The sequence below is a fragment of the Apteryx mantelli genome, chromosome 2, assembly GCF_036417845.1.
Source record: "Apteryx mantelli isolate bAptMan1 chromosome 2, bAptMan1.hap1, whole genome shotgun sequence".
Taxonomy (NCBI): domain Eukaryota; kingdom Metazoa; phylum Chordata; class Aves; order Apterygiformes; family Apterygidae; genus Apteryx; species Apteryx mantelli.
Genome location: NC_089979.1, coordinates 9,451,447 through 9,466,664, shown reverse-complemented (window position 1 = coordinate 9,466,664; position 15,218 = coordinate 9,451,447). Strand labels below are relative to the sequence as shown.

General features: G+C 36.2%; 1 protein-coding gene across 5 annotated transcripts in view; it reads left to right on the top strand.

Annotated features, from left to right (window-relative positions):
• The window catches only part of EFR3A (EFR3 homolog A), an 82,734-nt gene that overhangs the window by 50,007 nt on the left and 17,509 nt on the right, over positions 1 to 15,218 (top strand). For all 5 annotated transcript variants that reach the window (XM_067290154.1, XM_067290153.1, XM_067290150.1 and 2 more), the window contains 7 exons: positions 3,646 to 3,724; positions 5,359 to 5,494; positions 6,462 to 6,626; positions 7,908 to 8,022; positions 9,688 to 9,739; positions 12,495 to 12,667; positions 13,139 to 13,214. In XM_067290154.1, the coding sequence (XP_067146255.1) occupies positions 3,646 to 3,724; positions 5,359 to 5,494; positions 6,462 to 6,626; positions 7,908 to 8,022; positions 9,688 to 9,739; positions 12,495 to 12,667; positions 13,139 to 13,214 (796 nt within the window). The remainder of the gene's footprint in view (positions 1 to 3,645; positions 3,725 to 5,358; positions 5,495 to 6,461; positions 6,627 to 7,907; positions 8,023 to 9,687; positions 9,740 to 12,494; positions 12,668 to 13,138; positions 13,215 to 15,218) is intronic.

Sequence of the window (15,218 nt, the reverse complement as noted above, 5' to 3'; positions counted from 1 at the left end):
TTCCTTCTCCCTGCCACCGACCACTTTCCTCCGCCCTTGGGATTGCATGCAAGCATTCTGAATGGATTTGAGCACTTTATCACCAAAGCCGGCCAGCCCTTATTGTATGCTGAAGATGCCTTGTTGTACAATACCCACACTCACAGCCACCAGCATCACACTCTTTGGCCCACTAGTGTCAAAATTACCTGAAGTGTATTTTGAATGACTGTTCTGCATTTCATTGCAGGAATTGTAATATTTAATGAGCTATGTTTCACTGTAGCAAACCCCTGCAATTTGCTTATGGATCTATGAAGTGTGAACGTTTTCTGCCTTTTGGGGTTTAATTTTTGTAATAAGTCTCCACTGTGGTCAGAATTTAATATAGAAGCTTTAGTTTAACGTTGAAACTGCATGGCAGAACAGTTGTTTAATTAGTCTTCCTCATATGTAATGAAGCCTTTTCAGCATTTCAGGAGAGCTGGTCCATAAAGAAAACATTACTTACTAATGTGGTGTTTTGCCTTTCTGAACAAGCCCCATTTCTGCTTTCTGGTCATCGATATCAATTTATCCTTTTCCATAGTAAGGATTGCTTGCGTATGTGGCTTAATGAGGGTGAATTCAGAGACCGTTACTGGCTATCACTCCATAAAAACTGTAACGTGCACCAGTGGTTCCTGCTGTTGCTTTTAATTTGAGGAAACCTAACTGTGCAACATTTGCTATGTATGTATATAAGGCCTTAATGGAAGGCAGTCTACCAACCTCAAAGTTTTTCAAGACTAGGAAAGACACTTTTTAAAATAAATAAAAACTGAGTAATAGGAATGTTTTGATTGTTTACATGGTGAATGGAAAAAGCCCTGATAATTAGCAGTTTGTGATTGAAGCACTGAGACCTACAATGACTGTGTTCAGGTCTTGAGCCCCTGCCACATTCGAGAACGCCTCACCCAGGTGAGGATATTTGGAAATCTTTTCTTTGCCAGAAGAGATCTGAAGTTGTTATGGATTGGAAAAGTTGCCTTGATCTAATATTTGAACCAATGTTTTCCATGCCTAATCCCTGGAGCCTGGAATGTCTCTCTGTGGAAGATGGGCAGTTGGAAGTGCTGACGTGAGCTTGAAGAGACTATTCTTGAGCACCTCCAGGCTGTGAAATGGAGGCATATTGCTGTGTTGGACAGATCACGCCATAAGGTTTACAGGTTATAGCAGCCTCAGGCAGAACCACAGCCCACACATGAATTTCAACTAATTGAGACTATTTCTTTCCTAAAGTAAATTTTTCATGAGGCTGGCTAATCAAATGCCCTTTCCTGCATAAAGTTGAACCATACTGTAGGGTAGTCACCTTTCAAAAGCTACACGAAACTTTCACCCCTAAAAATGTTGCTTCAGAGTTTGTCATTTGTTAATTCAGTGTTAAAAAGCTTTATTAGAGGATAGCCTCTATTAAAAGAACCATAGAACTGGAAAAAAATTTACATAAGATATGACTTGATTTAAAAATAAATAAATGCATCATGCTGAAAATACAATGTAGTGCCTTTTACAAAAAAAAAAACCTACATTGAATGCACTGCCTGCATTATGACAAGTAAAATAATATGACCTACAAGAATCTAATACTCTTTTTTTATTATTTTTTTACTCTTTTTTTTTTTTAAGAAGGAAGATTCCACTGCACAAAATATACTTGCACGCTGAGCTATTACACACAACATTAACCTAGTCTGTCACCTTTCCATCAGTTCAGCTACCTGAAGCAGCTAATTCTTTGCCTTTCTGAAGAAAGAAAACTGTATCTCTTGTTTTGAGAGGAAAGGACTTTCAAAAGCTTCAACTGTAGTTGACAGTAATCTGCTCGAATGAATCTTTGGGGCAGATAAAGAGGAACCCTCTAGAGGAACAGAGAACACATGCTAGCCTAAAAGATTAAAGGATCGGCTTCAATCTGGAGAAGATAGTGGAGAGTATGGTTTTGTATCTGATGAGACAAAAAGAAAATAGGATAGCTAAATTAAGTTATCATGTAAAAGAAATGAGAGATTGTACTGGAATGATAATAGGGAGAAAGAAGAAATGAATGCAAATGTGAGCCACTAAGCCTTGAAGGATTTAAAGAGGTAATTTTGTTCATCTTTCTGCCCTAAGGCAGGATTAAATATACCTGCGTGTTTGGAATGTGCTCAAGAAAGGCAGCTAGCCCCAAGAAGTAGTCTAATTTAATAGTAATGCAAATATTGCTGTTATCTTGACAGATGAACTTGCACATTTGATGTTCCTGAAAATCTTGCCCTAGTAAGGGTTCCTATTAAGAGGATGCAGTATGTCAAAATGGCAGTACACTTTCTTAACTCTGCAATGGACTACAAGATGATAATTTAGGGGAGAAGAGAAGGTAGTTTTATGCCAACTGGTTTAATCAACCTTGAAGGAGAGCTGTGTACTCTGCTGGTTCACTAGACTAGTAGCAGCTCGCCAGCAAGTTAATTGAGACCTCTAGATTTTAGGCAAAATAAGTTAAAGAACCCTTTCAATTCTGGAGTGTTTGAATGTTGACTTCTTTTACATGTCTGCTTTCAGGTCTGTAATTTTGAAGTATCTTTAGATGTTTGCTATGTTTTGGGGGGAAAAGTCAGACCGAAAGTTATTCTGTAGCTGAGATACCAGTTTAGAAACTGTCTGAAATCAGTCTCTATAAGAAAAAAAATATATATTCTTACCTAAATCATTCTTAGTAACAGGCACACTTTTTCACTCTTTTAAAAATGCACATATCTTTATCATACTTTTCGAGATACTCAGTTCTCCACTTCAGAAAATTTGAGCTGTGCCCTATTCATAGCTTTCAGGATGGTACTTAAGAAGTATTTCTTGTCTTCTTTGCATGCAACTCTGATAAAGGTTTTAATCAGTGGTTCTTGTCAACGATGGTATATTTTAAGAGAAACAGTGGTATTTGTTGTTCTATTTTGATATTTCTTGCAGAAAGTGTTGTAAGGTAAGTGAAATGCCTTAGAACAATGGGGGGGCTACAAAGAGTAGCTCTCTTAACTTGTTTTTTTCATATATATTTTTTCATGAAACCACTATGAAAATGAAAACAATTCTCCAAGTTTCTGTTCTGGGCATAGTATTCAACCTTAATTGCTTTGTAGCTGCTAATTGAAAAGAACTTCTTTATCTTATTTAGAGAAAGTTCGAAAGTTTGTTAAAGTATGATTACTATCTACTCTAGTGCAATGGCGTGTTGTTGTTTGTTTGTTTTTTTCTTTTAATGTAAATGAGCATGTAATGTCCCATCCATTTTTATGTGTGCCCTTTGTATGGAAACAGTATATTCTAAACTGCATATCTTTGATATGAATAGATTCTTTAAATTCCTGAATATAAAAGATCATATTTGGTTAAGGCAATATCTGTTACTGCCAAATGTTTTGTAAACACATATTAAACGGAACACTTTTCTGAAGTGTTAATTTTGTCACCTAGTCAATAAGCTAGGTGAGAAGCTAGAAGGTACAGCTGCAAGTACTTTTAGAATTAAAAGTGAGGAAATCATCCTTTTGAGGTGGATTTTGAGGAATGTGTAAGGTGCCATTTATTGTATCTCTTCAATGTTGTTGTTTTAAATCTTTTAATTTTTGGTTACAGGCATTTAGACCATCATAGACTATGGGATCCCAATGAATTTGCTGTTTCCTGCTTCAAGATCATCATGTATTCTATACAGGTAGGTTTGTTCTAGGGTTGTTTTACTCACACGTGTTCTGAACACATGAGACAGGGTTAAATGCTTACCTCATGATGATGATAGACAGTAGATGAAGTCAAACAACCCAGAAAATCACTTCCCAGAATTCTTTAAAGAGCAACTTACACTTAAACTTTTCAAATATTAGTGCATTGTGCTTCGTGATCAGAAGTTTTCTGATTTATCTTTCAATTAATAGGTTTGCAGAAGGAAATAAAGATATTAAGGAATCCTCGGGAGAAGGTAGTGTGGAGGTCCCTCAGCAAGTCCCAGAACAAGAAGCAGGATAGCCATGCTGATCTAACATTGTGTCTGATAAATATCTTCTAGGTTGCTTATGTTTCCAGCCAATGCACTGTAGAACCCAAAAAACATGCAGCTGTGTTATGCTAATCGATTTTTACCAGTAGGCAGCCAGTGTTATCTGTAAACATGTTAAGTCTTGGACTGTATCAAGCACAAACACCCAAAATACAAAATTATCACAGAATTCAAGCTCTAGATATGCATAATTTATCTTAATATGTCCTGTTGCATGTACCTATCGCTGAAGTGAGGTCAGTCTTTGCTCTGATAAAATTATAGCGTCAATAAAATCTGGCTCTTCCTGCTGATATTCAGTATAGGTGCATGTAGAGTGATATTTAGGAGCAGCCCTCTGAAGTGAGATCTTTGGGTTATGTTATAGCTATGGAAACAACATTTTAGTGCTTCTTAATCATCAAACAGCAGATTAGAAGTTAAGAACTGTTCAGAAAGAAAACTTAGACAAGACAGAAAACATCAGTATGGCCTCCATGTTGAGCCAAATTTTGAATGGTGTGTACAGTCCTTGTTCCCACACTTCAGAAAAGAACTGGAAAACAAGTAGAGAAAAGTGACAAAAATTATTAAAGGTTTCTGTATGAGGAAAAATTGGAGGAGGCTACAGGTCTTTAGTCAAAAGGAGGTGGTGGAGGAATAGATGTGAAGGAAGGAAACATGAATTAATGAGTTGTAGTAGGTGAGCAGGGAATGCTTTTTTTTTTTTTTTTTTTTTTTTTTTTTTTTTTTTTCCCTTAGCATTTATTAGTGCAAGGATTCTGGTCAGATTCAAGTAAGGTTCTGTTATTCAGGAGTAAAATGAAACTAGGAGATGATAGTGAAAACAGACTGTTATTCACATAACATAAAACAGGGCTGTGGAGATCCTTGCTGCAGAACATTGTGGATGCTGAAGACATCCACACTCCCAAAAAGTGATAGGACAGGTTCGTGGAAGAAAGCTGAATTTTCTCAGCTTATGTATCAACGTTTTTTAAGAACTGTTGAAGTCCTTGAACTGCAATTAGCTGAATGAAGTATTGTTGAATGCTTCCCCTATTCTTGTAGGCTTTCCTAGATATTTTAATACTGTGTGCTCCTGAAACAGGGCTGGATGGACCTCTGTGGCTTCATCTATCCTTTGGTTAATTCATGTTTAATCCTGTACTGATTGAAATTTAGACAAATTTGTGAGTAAGAATATTGCAAAATAGAAAAACTGTCCTGAATCTAGCTGAATAGTGTGTCAGTTTACGCTAAATAAAGTTGCAGATGAAATTTTTTACTTTCCAATGTATTTTTTTTAATAGGCACAATATTCCCATCATGTAATACAAGAAATACTTGGACACCTTGATGTTCGCAAAAGGGACTCGCCACGAGTCCGTGCTGGCATTATTCAAGTTCTTTTGGAAGCAGTTGCAATAGCTGCTAAAGGATCAGTAGGTAAGTCATGTTCAGTTAATGGTATCAGCTCAAATGGGTTTGTTTTCAGACTGAATGAAAGCAGATATTTTGATGATGATGATTATTTTTATTTCGTTACATTTTTCTTCTTTGTGCTGATAAAACATACCTGAAATTTTGTTCAGCAGTTTGCAATTAGTCACATGTATGCTTACATGGTCTTTTGACTTTTAATAGATGTATACTCCTTTGCATCAAAAAATTTAGATATGTTCTTACAATCTTGTGTAAGGCAGGAATTTCTGCTTTGTAAGAAGTAACAAAGTTCAAGAACTACATGTGACTACAAAAAAAAAAAAAATCAGGAAGGCTGTTGATACAACTGCTATGAGATGACCAGTACTATGGGTGTCAAGAGTAGGATGAGGAAAACTCTATGAAATTTTATCTCAGTAACTAATGAGGAGTTTTACGTTCACATACTTACCTTCATCTTGTCCTTAATGTTTTTGGTTTGCTTCATGAGCATGAGTCTGAGCCTATCCTTGCTCTCTTTATACAAGACTTGCTAATGTGTACAAGTAGACTTGTGGAGCCTTTTATCGTATTATGAAAAGAGCTCATTATTTGATCCATTGGATGGAACCGGATTTAATAGCAAACTCTGAAATAACTGAAACACAGGTGTAAATATCTGCAGTTGCACCCATTACTGATACTTATTTTCAGCAACCACGTTTTTTTGGATCTATGTAAAACTTGATAGTAATGGAATATGCATATATATCTTATTGCTCTTCCTCATTCCAAAATAATTCAGAAAAACATCAAGTTATAGCATATTTCAAAAGTTTCTTTCTAGACCATATCCGTCAAGCAGTACATTTCACTTGTTCCTTTCAGCTTAATCTGATTTCTCCTGAAAAGGGATTGAAAGGGATTGCTTTTGTTTTCTTAAGGCATCTTTCACTTGACAGCTGCAGTCATTGTTATGTGTTGTTTCCAGGTCCAACAGTTCTGGAGGTTTTTAATACCTTATTGAAGCACTTGCGCATCAGTGTTGACTTTGAGCTGGGTGATAGGCGCAGTTCAGCTGGCAGTGCCACTTTCAACACAAGCTCCAAGGAGAGTGATGAGAGGATTGTCCAGAATGCTATTATTCAAACAATTGGTGAGTTAAGGACAGTTACACAGGCTCACTTAAAATCCTTCCCCTGCCCCCAGTGAGATAGTATTAAAATAGAGCTTGAATTAAAAATGAATAATGGTGAGTGTGGGATCCCTGACTGTACTTCTAAATCCCAGGCTTAGCTTGCACATTTGGCTTCTAAAAGGCTGTTCTTTTAGTTATTAACTGAACAGATACATGAGACACTCAGCGAAAATTAAAATGCCAGCATTTTGTCAGTTATTGTCCTCTTTATACTGGACTTTTAATAAGCATGCTGATTATATTATAATGTCCCTTATAATCATTGTATACATTTGGTACAGTATTAATATTAGTCCTTTTATGAAAATCGTACATCAGGCTCTATATAGTAACATATTTTAGTAGGTATTACTTGATGGCTTGTGGAAACCAATGTTAAACATAGCTACAGTGATGACACCTAATGGCCAGTTGTGCTGCCGTGACTTACTGCAGTACGTTTAAGAGGGATAATATAGAATGGTAGCAACCATTTCTGTAAATGATTTCATTAAAATAACCATCCTGTTTTTTTCAGATTTTCTCACAATGGTAGTGTAATTAATATATATATATAGCAGTGTATTTAAAGATGTGTTCCTTTACACTTCCCCTTTTTCTTAAGTAATTAAAATTTTATTAATTGATAAATTTGCTTATTCTTTGAATCTTTCTGGATCAGTAGCAAATATGTAGTAAACTATTTCTCACCATTATAGTAAAACTCCATTTAAATAAGTGTATAAAAAAAAAAGTCTCTTAAAGTAAAAAATTTTTTATTCCTTCAAACTGATTTAGGGATTATTGCTGTGTAAAGGCATAGTTGTAAGATAGTTGTATACTTGTGAGACTTCTGTTAGCACACCTTAATATTTAACGGTAACATAAGAGGCAAAAGTAAATAACACTTTGTTCCCGCAGGAAACATTGACAGTTCCTCACCAGTTACAAGTTAACAGATGTGACATATTTCAATTTTAAATGACATAATTACCCAGGGAAGATGAGATTAGAAGAAAGCATTAGGGGTTGAAGAAGAAAGTGAGTACTGTGAAAAGACTCTCTGTGCCACTAAGCAGAAACGCTCATGTGGGTTCATGTATGTTACAGCCTGAAACAGGTCCTAGATAGAATAGAAATTTTATTCTTAATCTCTCTTGACTTTGTAAGTATCTTCCTAATGTTTATAAGGCTTCTCTCATAGACAGAAAAGCCTGATATTTCTCTTTCCCTCTATGCTTTCACTCTGTTTTTGTTTAGGGTTTTTTGGAAGCAATCTCCCAGATTACCAGAGATCGGAGATTATGATGTTCATTATGGGAAAAGTACCCGTTTTTGGGATAACTTCGCAATCACTGGATACAAGCCACCTTGGGTCTGTATGACCTTCTATATTTTTGAATTTCTAATTATAAAGTTAATTTTTCAAATCCTGCTAAATCAAGAAGTGAAAAAAAAATTAAGAAAAATGGAATGCAAGTTCTCACTTGTTAGGGACTGTATTAAATGCCACACACAAACAAGGCAAACACAGTGTCAGCAGTATGAACTCGGTCTCCAAACACATCACTGATAGCATTCCAATCAAACATTTTCTACCTATTTTGCTTATTTTGCTGTCCACATCTACAGTGTTTCTGAGATTATCTACTTAGTGGTCTGCTAATTTCATAATTTCTTAAACGTGTGTTTTCTGAATCGGGGAAGTTGAGCTATAACTATGTCAAATAGCTACATAATTTACAAATGTTTTTTGTTTTTGCTTCAGTCTACACAGGCTGACTTCAGATTAAGAAATGGACTGCAGAAACTACATAAAAGTTTTCACCTTAGATTTTCCCTTTTTTATTTAGAAATAAGAAAAAAGCTGTAAGTGGGTAGACTCCTGCAATAAACTGATAATAAAATAACTTCCTTATTCTGAGTTAATACTTTTGCCTATAATATTAATAATTATATTTAAAGGCTGCTTTTCCTCAGCATGGGGAAAGTAACCGAGAAGGTTGCAGTATATGTTCCAGGTATGCATGGATACTTTATGCCATACATAAATAAGTCTGATCCCCTGCTAGTTTATATAGGAGGTGACTGTCATTCTCCTGGCTTCTTGGCAGCTTTTAATATAATTTAAAACATACCATGTTCCTGCACTATGGGTAATAATCATTCATGGAAAATATGAATCTGTCTGTGCTACTCAATTATGAGTCATTAGGAAGGTATTTGAATTCTGTACTCAGGCTACCAGTTTGTGTGATTTTTTTTTTTTTTTTTTTTTTCTCTTCCCTCCCCCCTCTAATTATACAACTTACCTTGATGGGATCCCTTGTAAGCATGGGGCTGAGTATTTAGTATAATAGTGTAATATGCATGTGTCATTCTAAAGAAAGCAGGCTTTGACTGGTGATACAGTCTTGTGTTACATATCTGAAAATTTGGTCTCTGCTACACGAGATACTTGGATGATGCTACCAACTGCATATATGAAAAATTAGAACGGAAGAAGTACAAGCTATGTGTTTTTCCATGTGCCTTTCTGTGATAGAAGAACTCTGCAGTTCTTTGGATTTTTCATGCTAACTTTGCAGCTCACTTTCTTTTAACTCTCAAAGTTTCAGTATCTTATTGAAGAAAAAATGTCCTGGATTCTTAATAGACTCAATCACACTTTAATTCAGAAAAAATTCTGAGCGCTGGTGCTTCTGAAAATGAAACTCAGCATGTATCAGTTGAGCATTTCAGCTGTGAAAGATTTTTAAGATGGCATATGTGAAGATTTAGATTTGGTCCACATATATCACTTATTTTTATGTATGTTGTATGTATTTCTTAAGTCTTGCTGTAAATATCGCATTCAGAAACACTTAGTTATTGCACCTCATTTGGAGACATTTTCCCCTTATTTGTGGTCCTTCTGCATTGCCCTCCCATGATAGCTGTATTCAGTTGGCAAACAAGCAGCCATGAGAATGTCATCTGCAGTAGAATAGTACTTTGAAGATATGCAAAGAAACTAATTTCCAGCTTTTTCTGATTGTAGGGATTTGGGAACAAGGAGGATTCAGATCATGTTATTGAGGTCTTTACTTATGGTAAGCCTTCTTTGTTCAGTATATGTTATAAGCACACAGTGTTTCACTGTATATACTTATGCATTTAAGTACAATGCTTCTATGATGGGTGCCCATCACCAAGCCTAAAGCGTCAGATGTTTCCTTCCTAGCATTTCTCAGTTTCTTTTAAGGTATAATTAAATGTTTTATCACAAATACATTTTTCAAACCTTAACCTTCAAATAGTATTTCTGGAAAATACCAGGGACCTCTTTGCAGCATTTTATGCATGCCTAAAATAATGAAACCCTTCCTAGCTAGAAGAGACAACTTGTTTGTGGTTCCCATGCACGTTTTCTGTAGCTATTACCAATACAAGTGCAAGTGATCTATTGAGGTACTTCTCTATGCTCCAGGTAGGACTGAGAGTTTGGAGCATTCTTGAAGATTATATTTTAACCATATTTGGGAGGAGTCAAAAGGAGTTTCATTTGCTAGTTCTTTGTACAGCACCAGGGCTGAACAACATCTAGAGGCATTTTTATATATCTTATATAGAGCTAAGTTCTGCTAAATTCTTTCTGTTGTGTTTGATGGAATTATCCTAGAGACTTAGTTCTGTCAACCTCTTAAGGATTCAGTTTCAGAAACTAGATTTAGGATGCACTTGTCAGGAACTTCCTGAACTGCAATTTTAACCCTCATATTGGCACTCTCTGGTCCTGGCAGTAATTTTAATAGATGTATATTACATTGCTTGCAAAAAATACTCTGAGTGACAATAAGATAACAAATCCAAGGTTAGAGTAATTTGCTTGTGCAGCCGCCTTTTGTCCTCATGGCATGAATGTGTCACGATAGTTTGGCTGTTTTTTCCACAAGTCTTGGGTTTATTCTGTAAACAGGAGGTACATCCTAATGGTAGTAAGAACCAGAACTTGGTAGTAAAGCAGGCTGTTGCCTGTAGAATCCTGGCCTATTTTGTTGCAAAAGCTGAAAGCTGTTTAGTGCCTGAGGAGGGGAAAATAGTATGAAGGGGGATGGTTTCATGACTAAAGCAGTAGAATGCTTTTCTGGAAAATGAGTTTCTGTCCCTGCTTTGCCATGAAATTTAAGTGTAGTGCTAGGCAAGTCAATTAAACCATTCTTTGCAGGTCAGAATATGGAATCCTGAATCCTGGCTTGCAGTAGACCTGAACCCTTCACAGCTGCAATTTAATAATAGAAAACATGTTAGAAGGGACCTCAGGGGGTCATCTTGTACACGGTCTTCGTTTTAAGATGGATCAGCTATGCCTAAACTGTCCCTGACAATATTTATCTGACCAGTCTCAAAAATTTCCATTGAAGTCAGTGAGAACTTTTTTTTAATTATTTGGAGTGCTGCATAGCCTGTAAGCAGGCTGTGAGGGATTCAAGTTGTGCTATAAAAGTAATTGAACACTTTTGACTTAAAATTTTGTTTTGGCTTCTCTTTTATAAAGTGAAAGCAAAATCCCCTCACTGCACAAAGATGTAAAAGTGAATGTTTTCAAGCTTATGAATTACTCAGACCTTGGTAAATACTGCAGAAAAGATGTGGGAAGGAGCAAAGTTTTTATGGTGGTATATAAGATGTCTGCGCACATAATAAAGAACTGGAAATTGCTGAACCCTGCATGTTCTGTGTGCTGAACTGAACACTATCATATGTTCTTTAGGAAAAGAATAATACTTGATAACATAATCAGTCTGTTGTCATGCATGCGCATAGGTGGACAACTTGAAGTTGTACAGGCAATTAAAATCTGGCACTTCATTAAAAATACACGCTTTTAGTTGCAGCCTTACTATTTGTAAAACTAGTTTTCCATTTCAAAGAACATAATCATGTTCCTTCATGTGGCATCACTAATGCCCTCGTGCTCTTCTGCCAAACAGTTTCCCTTCTATCTATTCAGCTATGCTTTTAGGACTGGTGCTTGCACACAGTTTCACATGTAAAAGCTGTAATGGTGTGGAAAATTCATAACGAAGACAGAATTATCATTCAAAGTCTTTGACAAACGTATGATTGCATTTTTATTGTAACTCAATTTTGTATTACTTTGGACCCCTCATCCTCGATGGCTTGTATTTGGCAGTTTCTGAATCCTGTCTTGTTTTTGAGGTCATAATATTTTGGTAATCTCCCATTTAAGGAGCACTAACTTCTTAAATGTTTCTGACTGCTGTAAATGTTCACCTGATTAATATCTAAATTGTCATGTTGAAGTAAACTCATTCTTATGTATCTACAGTACTTGTTTTGAAGAAAAATAATTGAATGAAGCAGGTCAGTGTTAGTATTAGTTTAAAAATAACTTGTAGGCTTCCCCCCCACCACCACCACAAGAGCATACCTGGTAGCATACATGAACAGCTCAGAGATTAGATTAAGCTTGAAATGGAAAATTCTTTGTAGAAATTGTTACCTCCTCCAACTTTTCATGGGCTTTCTCCCCTTTCCCTCCATGAATATTTATTCAAGAATAGAACTTCATGAATAGTAGCTTTATTTTGGGGGGGTATGTTGGTAGTGAAGAGATCCTGAGAAAAGTCACTTAAAAACAGATGAGGGAGTTCATTTGAACATGATTGTTAAAGGCTTTCCAAGTCAATGGTGAGGTTAGGAATTTTCAAAATTAATCCCGGACTTCCAGTTGAATCCACCTCCCAGATGCCACACAAAGCCCACTAAAAAGTGAATGGCAGCTGCAAGTAATCCTTGTAGTGTAATAACGACACACATTAATATTACTTCAACAATGAACAGGTAACTTCAGGATACAAAGCAACAGCTATTACTAATGCACTTCCTGCCCCGTTTCTGGACCCACTATTGTCGCCTTCACTTATGGAGGACTCTGAGCTAAGGCAGCTGGTCTTGGAAATCCTGCATAATCTCATTGATCGGCATGACAACAGAGCAAAACTCAGAGGAATACGGTATTTGTTTCTTCATTTGCTTTGGCGTAGTTGAAATTCTAGTCAAATATCTGAATGCTAAGTTATGTAGATTCTTCATTTTGTCCCCAAATATTAAATGTTAATGTTCTGTGATAAATGCACAGTGTCCTTAGTGCCATTTGTTGATGGAAGGAGTTTCACAGGTAAGCCTTAATGCATGATACATTAAAGGATCATTCCAAATAGCTGCTAGTCTACTGACTTTGTAACTGGTATCTGCTTTGTGGAAGACAGAATATAGTATTTTATGTGGGTGTTGGGGGGAATCTGTGATTGTCATAATTGCATTTATGGTTCCCCCTCTTGAACTGAAATTTGAATGTCATTGTTAAACTTGTATAATTAAAGTGGAAGTTGCTTCAAGATTTATTTGAACAGTTCATGTATTTCACATCATCTTTTTCCTTTGCAACCTCTTTTCACTAAAATGACATCTTGGTTCCTTTGTAGAATAATACCAGATGTTTCTGATCTAAAGATAAAACGAGACAAAATTTCAAGGCAAGATGTGAGCTTCATGAAAAAGGTAATAGAAAAAGTTAACTTTTCCATCTAGGAAGAAGATAAAGTAATTGAACCAGTAGCTTTGCTTTTCTTCTACAGCTCTGTTGCAACAAGTTGCCAATATCATTTTCAAGTATTTTTATTCAAATCTCAATGATTTAAATGTTGAGGTACTCTAGGCACTTTAGAGATGGTTCTGTGGAATAAAATTTGCAGTTAGCTCTTCGGTGAAAATTGTTACATATATGGAATTTGAACAGTTTATGTCTAAACCATGATTTTGAAAGAGCTCCATATAGTTAGATCTCTCTAGAGCATTTCATTTACGCTCAGTGTGATCTTTTCATACAGAGTTAATTCTCAATGTTTTTTATAAAAGCTGAACTAAGGTATAAACTCAGTTTAGAGTAGTAGTCTTTCTTTCTGTGACATGTATTTCATTTCATGAGATCATTATTGAAAAGGCTTCTTTAAAAAACTACTTGGTACAGTGTCTGAAGAAGTAAAGATATCAGAGTTAACTCTGAAGAAAAATTTTGCCTCCTTACAAGATTGTTTTTACAAGACTTTGTGCCAATTGACTTCTGAGTATGTTTGGTTCCAAAGAAACCATCTAAAGAAACCTTGTATTTAATGTTGCAGCTTCCTGCCACAAATACGTAGTAACTTCCCAGTAAAGCCTGAAGTATGTGAACATACAGAAATTCTTCAATTTGTTTTGTCTGGCAGTTAAGGAAATAGATTAGATCTGGCTTAAGTAATAACTGATTATTTTTTTTTTAGATGATGGTTATGTGGAGTGAATTATTCTTTACATTAAGCACCTTACCTTCTACTTGGGAGGAATACCTATAGTTTTTAATGTACTCTATCATTTTCTCTGAGAACTTCCTATTTCCTGACTATAGCCTATCTGTGTAGATATATTTGTAAACAAAAGTACCAATTACAGAAGTTAGTACAAGGAGGTCAAATGCTTATCATTGTGACCAGTCTGGAAAAATATATTCGTTTCTCACACCTGTCCTATGCTGCTTTGTTTTTGTTTCCTATTAGTTACAAAATTTAAAAATGCATGTCTTCAGAGACCTAAATTTGTTTAACATTGTGATTATAAAAATCAGAAGAATTGCAATTTAACTTGTCCAGAAGCAAAAATACTACATAGAAAATAATATGCAAAATTGAGTTGTGCACATTTCAGGTAGCATTACCTACTTAGCAAGAACACATATCCTGCACAGTTAATATTCCTTTCAATGTATTTGTCACGCTACAAAGGTTTGATAGTAACTACTGAGACAGTAACGTAATAAAAAACTGTTTACTTCCTCACACAAGCTCTTAGATTAGTAACATCCATTAAAATAATACAATTACTAATTTAGAAAGGATAACCCGAAAAAGGATAGCCCGGAATCATCAATTATTGATTCAGAAAGGATAACGCAAAATCATCGATTACTGATTTAGAAAGGATAGCCTGAAATAATGCAATTACTGATTTAGAAAGGATAACCCAAAACCGGCAGTTACTGCACTAGTAATTGGAAGCACTGCTTATCCCTACTTGAAAGCTTTCTTGTTCACTCTCTTAGTGAGAGGGCTCTCAACCTCAAGGAGTTACCTTAACCCAGCGTCCCAGGAAAAGGGGAGCAGGAGGAGGGGGATACTCACAGTCCAGCCGGAGAGGATGGTCAGGTCACGTTCCCGTTCCTGCTCAAACTCTCTTAGCTGCCAAGTGTCTTTTTGTACGGCTGGGGCTCTGGGCACACACTGCTTTTGCTGACCTCTGCGGGTTTCATAACAACAGGGCTGTTTGTCTGCTTGGAAGGACCCTGCTAGCGAGGCAAGACCACAGCACCTCCGTATCGCTTCTCCCCTCCCTGCGGGTCCATGCGGATCCCTTGGCCTTGTCAGGCGGCAGAGCTCTTTAGCCGTTAGCTCTTCTAGTCTGCAGCCTTGAGCATATCAGTTGGCAGACTTTTTCAGTCCTGTTAACTCTTCCCTCGCCCGACAGTATTTA